Source organism: Pan troglodytes, chromosome 5, assembly GCF_028858775.2.
Source record: "Pan troglodytes isolate AG18354 chromosome 5, NHGRI_mPanTro3-v2.0_pri, whole genome shotgun sequence".
Taxonomy (NCBI): Eukaryota; Metazoa; Chordata; class Mammalia; order Primates; family Hominidae; genus Pan; species Pan troglodytes.
Window position 1 is genome coordinate 151,226,411 of NC_072403.2, and position 6,836 is coordinate 151,233,246.

Genomic DNA, 6,836 nt, shown 5'->3' on the forward strand with positions numbered 1-6,836 from the left:
GGCACAAGACAGAAGTATACGTTTTTATTAATGTGGACTTATTTTTCTGACATGTAGCTATGAGGTTGCACTGCAGCTTATCATTGATCTCTTCTTGAAAATCAAGCATGGAGTGTCTATTTTTGGGCAAAGCTTAAAGAACAGAAGCTCTCTTGTATCATATTAGAACTTTTTGACAAACAGCCAAGGTACAGAGGTCAAATTTCCCCATATGCTATAAGCAACTTAGTAGGAAGCAAGACCACAAAAGGTTTTGCAAATGTCTGCCAGTAGCCGGGTGATCTAGGTCACTGTACAGGTTTCATTAATCAGGTTGTTGAAACAAGGAGTTATTTTTCTCTGCTTTAGAGACCTGCAGATATCATGTAGAATCTGCTCAATTGTTGATCAAGAAAGAGTTTTTAATGAAACAGAGATCACTCAAGTGAATTGGGGTGCGGGAGCGTTTGTATTTGTACTGAAGACAAATTGTGCTTTTTAGCCCAGCTCCTCTGTTTGAGTCCTCTGTTCTGGTAGGGATGGGCTCAAGATCTAATAATAGTTCCTTGGGCTCTGCATCTCCACATACGTGTTCCGGCGTTTGAGCAGCAGGAGGAATTTAGTGACAGAGCAGGTGTTGTGGCTTATTCCCTGGCAGAATAAATGGTGAAGGGTGGTGGCAAGACAATTCTTTTGCTTCTTTATGCAAAAAAAAAAAAAAAAAAAAAAAAAAAACAATGCATTTAATCACTTTCCTTTTTTCCTGGCACTAGTGAAAAAGGATTGGAGTTGCTGTATTAATATGTATGCAAACATATTTTTTCACTTGAGCCTCTGGAAAAAAAAAAAAAGAGAGAAAGAAAAACTTACTGTGAAAATGCTTAGCCAGAAAGATTCATTGCTGATTGCAGATTTAGTATTGACATGTCTTAGCTGAAGAAAACTTCAGCTTTAACTATTAATGTGGAAATCTGGATCAGCTTTTAAAGTAGGGTAAAAAGAGTTTTGGATGATTCAGTATATTTATTTGAACATAATTTTAAAGAAGAAAGTGTCAATTATAGAGGTATATAAAAAACCCAGTGGAGTGTGTGCATTTTAATTTTACATGGCCTGCCTTGGAAATAGAATTATAAAATGTAGGTGATCTGAATTATACTTAAAGCAGCCTTTATGCCCAACTTACTCTCTCGTAACACTTCTAAATATCTGCTCCTCCTGATTTCTTATAAAATATGGAATTTAAGACGAGAATCAGAGTCTAAATGAAATGTTCTTTTAAAGCATTATTTATAAGATTTTCCTCAACCTACATTTTTTACTTCCCCTAGTAAGTTGCATACAAGTCTGTATTTTTTCTTGAAGGTAGGTGTGTTGCTCTTATAAACATAAGATAAGCCATGAAAACATGAAAGAGAAAACAAAATTCCTTCTCCTTCCACCTGGGATAATTTGAGATTTTCACAATATTACTTTTTCCTTTGCTTGATTATATAAGGCAAAACTTGATACCCACTTAGTTGTAGCTATGGTCTTCTTGATAAGACATCTATCCAGGTAAAATTAAAGTATAATTTTCAGGTGATTTGCATCCCATGGATGCAACAGGAAAACTCAGAATTCAGGAAAACAGGGCATGCTTAAGAGGGAACATCTTGTAAAGACTGTAATTTGACCTTTGAGTCAACCTGAGTACATTTTAAATATTATAGGACAAAACGGAAAGCCTCAAAGTGGAATTCTGCCCCATCTTTCTCAGAACTATAAATCACTCAGACACTGTTTCAGAGATTACGCTAGAAAATATGTACCTATCCTTGGCACTTTTGCTGAGAAATAAAACTCTCATCACTGGAGATAAAGGTAGATTTATATTTAATGCCACCCCCATCAATCAATCAGTATATTATTCCAATCTACCTCCATTTTAAGTAGTTGAATCAGGTATAAACAGAAACACCATTTTTTTTTGCCTCCTGCCCATTGAAAAAGATAATGTTGAGTATTGCAAACCTTTCTAACTCTGGAGTACACTTGATATGATGGCAATTAAGAAAAAAAAAAAAAGCACTGTGACAACTTTGCAGCTTTTGATTAAAGCACACCAAGAGGCATGTTACAATGATAACAATGAAGCATTATGCCAATTATGTTAAATCCTGCTCTCCGCTTAAGCTCATCATGACCTGTTTTAGTGTCCTGTAATTTATCCTTTGGAATGCTTACTCTCATCAATAGTGTTCAACTCAAAGACGGGGGAAAAAAGACACCAAAGGGAACAACCACCCCAAATGACTTCTAGAAAACAAGTTATTTCTTAACTTTTTATTGACATTGGCAAATTAAAATAGAATAAATTAACAAGTATTTTTTCAAAAAAATGTTTTGTACAAAAATACTGTCAAAATTTCCTAAAAAGCTTTCAACACAGTAGTATCTTTTCATGTACTGAATATAACTATTAGCACAGTGTCAAAAATGTTGAAGACAGAAACAAAATAAAAATCTGTGAAATGTTTGCCACTGACGACATTCCACACCCTATTATCTTCTGTACATATGGGGGTGGGGGGGGGGCGGCGGGGGGGACAGCCAACTTGAAAGTGAACAGTATGACTTTCCTGATCCAGAACAGTTTGGCCCACATCTGTTTAATCTTCCAGTTTAGCATATTTTAAAAATTAGTCTGTACTCAAATGCATAGTTAAAAAAATGAAGCGAGATGGCAGAGTTTGTGCAGTAATATCTGCCCTTCGAAGTTCATGCAACCAACTAATGCAATTTTTCCTTTCACTCGTAAATCTGAATGCAGTTCAGTCATTTGAAACCATCTACAAAATCCACAAGATTAAGCAGTTTGCCAAGATTAATATCTAACAGTTGAGCACTGGAGAAAGTGAGGGAAAGGAGTAAAAACAAACAACGAAAAAGACCAAGTTAGCTAGATATTTCAACTACATAAGGGAGGTGAATGTCAAGGCTACAAAAACGAAACAAAAACAGGAAAAAAAAGTGGCAGCAATTTTTTTTAAACCAATTTGTACAAGTTTATAGTTTACTTTGTTTCCAAGTTCTCAAACCTTTCAAGATCTGAAAAGTGAGATACTGTGTCTAAGGGAATGTTTCTTTTAATTCACGCCGAAGAAGTTGGGGGTTTGATTTCTTTCGCCGGGGTTTCGATCGAGTCAACAGCTCACTCTGCTGGGCTGCTGTTTGCACACGAAGTCCGTCATAAAATCAAACTCGTTTTGCCCCAGCCAGAGTTCGGGCAGCTCCTTGATGCGGTCCAAACCCATTTCTATCACCAAGGACATAAGAACTTCCTCGTCGATGAAATCAGTGTCTATGACATTGGGCGGCAGCATTGCAGCGGGGACGTGGGCCACGGAGGCGGGCATGTTGCTGCTGCCGCTGCCGCCGCTGCCGCCGCCGCTGTTGCTGCTGCCCGCGCCGCCGCCCGAGCTGCCGCCCGAGCCGCCGGGGGTGCTGCTGCCGCCCGAGCCGCCGGGGGTGCTGCTGCCGCCGCTGTGCTTGGGGTTGCAATCTCGGAAGTGCTGGTTTGTCCCGTTCATCTGGTGGCCTGCAGCAGGGTGCAAATCCGGCATGTAGTGGTTGTGGGGGTAGGGATGATGGTTGAAATACTGGTTGTTGAGCTTCTGCAGCTGCATGCTGGCCGGCAGGGAGCCTCCCTGGCTGGCCACCGGGGGACCCATGAACTGGGAGTTGTTAAACCTGGCCGCGGGGGCCAGCGCACTCGGGGGGTGCCCTCCGTTCACAGTCCCCGGCCCCATCGCATGCCTGATGCCGCTCGTGGCATTCATGTTGCCCGCGCCGTAGTGTATGTGCTCGCCCATTAGGGCGTTGAAGGCGTGCTGGGGCTGCTGCTGCTGGTGGTGATGGGGGCTCGGGAACTGCCCCATGCCCATGCGGTGGGCAGGGTGATGGTGCAGCCCATTGGTGCCGTCGGGGAAGCGCCCGTGGTTCATGGCCATCATATGGTCTGCCATTTCCAGTCCTGGAAGTGAAAAGGGCAGATAATGAGACCCGCGCCACACGTGTCGCCCACCACAGCGCACCCCACTTTTGCCCGCCTCTGCCCCCCAGGATTCCCGGGCGCACGTCGGCTGCGAACCACCACCCCCAAGATCCCACTAGCAGCCTGTGCACCCGGGCTAGCCACCACGGAAGAGCTGCCACTCATAACACAGCCGGACGCTGCACAAACAGCCCCTTCCCCTGCGATCGGGCGGGGGGACCCGAGCCCACACCCCCTCTGCTCCCCGAAGTGGCCTAATAAAGGAAGTGCCCCGTAGCCCTGCTGCGAACTTCAGGCATTAAATCAGCCCTCCTCATCCTGTTGTTGCACATCCTGTTGTTATTCCCCAGCTTCGCCTCACGCTCTTCCTCCGGGCAAACCCTGCCCTCGGAGGACTGGGCTGGCAAGAGCCCCAGCCAGCTTCGCCCGTTGCGCTTACCTTCCGTTTTTGCGATTTCTGCTCCGAAGACCGAGGGCGGGCTCGTCGGGTCCAGGACCGGCTCAGCAGCACATAGAGGGGACCTTCCTGGCGTGCAAAGCGCTTCGCTGTCGCGATGTCGGCGCCGAGGTCTCGCAGCGGCCGCTGGGGCAGATTCGGAGCCGTTCCCTTTTATTTCCCCTCCGCTGCCCTCACAGCTCGGCAGGACCGCCCGGCAGCTGCCAACAATGAGCTGTGTTTCTTAGGGCTTTGGCCACAGTTAATATAGGCATTTCGGAAGGGCGGAGCGAGAGCCTCCAGGGCGGGCGGCGCCAAGACGCGGATTCCGGAACACCGCGAACACCCTGGACCGGGTCCGGGAGCCGCGTCCCCGCCGCCCGTGGCACGTGTTGCAGAGGCTGCGGGGCCCGGGGGCCGCCCAGTCGCCCCGTCGCCCCCCGACTCTGGTTTCTTCCCGGCCCAGAAACGCGAGGTTGGCTCAGCCACCCCCGAGGCAGGGGGAAAATCCTCCCCTGCCGCCCCGCCCGAAGGTAGAGCCTGCCGGGATAGCAACGAGGAGAGCTCACCGCCCCCCTCAGGCTGGATCTACCCCACCCCCAGCTCTCTCACTCGGTTCACCTAGCGATCTGCCCAGCTCTCTACTGGAAAAGGGGACTCGCCCAGCGCCCCCCGCCCTCCAGAGTGCCCTTGTGCCTCCCCGGTTTTGCAAAAGCTTCCACAGGCAGCGAAGAATGGCTGTGCTTCCTCGAGTTGGGTTTTAAAGACCCGGACAAATAATGCGCCCTTTCCTGAGCGCGCCTTCCTAGGCTGTGCCTTTGTGTTTTCATACGGGCAGTGGGTAGACCTACTCTAGATCACCGCTTGTAGATGCATTTTTTTCCTCCACTCCTTTCAAGGACAGGAGCTGGGGGCGGGGAGGGGCAGCGGCTGCAGGTGGACGGAGCGCGCTCGCGGGCCCGGCCACCCCCGCTCCCGCGCCCTGGAATTCCAGTCCGCGCTTTCGGGCCCGCCTGCCGCTCCCGGGGTACGTGTGCTTCTGCTAAGTTTGCGTTTGCAGCTCTTGGTAGCTTTGGCATCCGAGCTGAGGCGTCTCTGCTCTGTAAACAAACTCAGCGATCCTCGTCCCCAGATCCACCTTTTTGCACATACACAGTTACTTGCTTCTGCTGTTGCCCTGGATCCGGGAGGTGGGGGTGTGTGCAAACTTGCAGAGCCTCCCTCCGGGCTCTGCCTGACGGTTTGGGGTTGATTTAGAAGCAAACGGGTTTGTAATTAAGAAATTTGAGGGCTGAGTAAGGCTGCTCTTGCTGGAAAAGGAAAACAAATAGATAACGTGGTAATCGCTTTGTAAATAAAGTCGTTCTGGAGGTGGGCACGTAGCTGCACGTCCCGTATGGCACCACGCGCACACACACGGCTGGGACTCTTCCTTTTCAGCGAAATTGTTCAGTGGGGCAATGGGCGATAATAATAACCTTGCTTCCACAACGCGGCACAACGAGCCTGGTCGCCCGTTTGGTTCATTGACTTGCAAATAAAACCCCTAACACAGGTCTGGGCTACTACCCAGTCGGAGCTCTCTGGCTTTCTCACATGGGGAAGCCGAGTTGTTTCCCCAACACCATGATGGGGCTGTTCTGAGCTTTTACATTGCTCTTTATGTGGTAAAATCGAGTTTAGCGCTCCGAATAAGGACTTCTGGGCAGTTGTTTCTTCATAACTCGATAGCCATTGAAGACTTCCTGCTGCGAAGAGCGAGTCCGCCTCCCCGCCCCCCCTCGTCTTTTTCCCCCTTCTTGCACACAAGACTTTTAAAGGCCCTGTTTCTTGAGGACTGGAAATTCTGATACATTTCCCCGTTCAGGAATTTGCAAAAGAGACCCAATCCTGATTATTTTCGTCTATGACCCCTCTGTCTTTTCCTAGTCAGGCATATTTTTGTAAATGTTGTTACTTTGTGTCTTGTCTTCTTTCCTCTTCCAGGCTCTCCGGCAAACCGTGCAGGCAAATAATTTTTAAACCTCAAAAATATTTACTTTTTAGAGATACGGGCACAGGACACATTGCATTGTTAGTTGCAACAATTCCCTATTCTCCTAACCTCCCACCACCTTTACCTGTAGGTCAGGACATGCAGTTTACCGTATCAGAGGCTTGGATACCTGAAGGGGCCACTTCCTATAAAAAAACAGATTCTAAAATATTGGTAAACCCCAACCTCAAAAATCGCGGGATTGTTTACTTTCCCTTCTTTGTACTGCAAGTGTCTTTCGACACAAGGAACAGCTTTTGAATGTCTAATCTAAATTCCTCTTGCAACCACTAAGGAAAGGTGGAGCTCCATCCAGCTCCAGTGGTTCTACCTACTATTGGGAAATCCCT

General features: G+C 47.6%; 1 protein-coding gene across 1 annotated transcript; it reads right to left on the reverse strand.

Annotated features, from left to right (window-relative positions):
- Nucleotides 1–2,289: 2,289 nt before the first annotated feature.
- On the reverse strand, nucleotides 2,290–4,689 carry CITED2 (Cbp/p300 interacting transactivator with Glu/Asp rich carboxy-terminal domain 2). Its single transcript, XM_009452108.5, has 2 exons — nucleotides 4,455–4,689; nucleotides 2,290–3,994 (listed from the first exon to the last, which is right to left on the reverse strand). Exon 2 carries the CDS (start codon nucleotides 3,984–3,986, stop codon nucleotides 3,165–3,167), a length of 822 nt encoding a protein of 273 aa, XP_009450383.1. The 5' UTR covers nucleotides 3,987–3,994; nucleotides 4,455–4,689; the 3' UTR covers nucleotides 2,290–3,164.
- Between the last annotated feature and the right edge of the window lie 2,147 nt (nucleotides 4,690–6,836).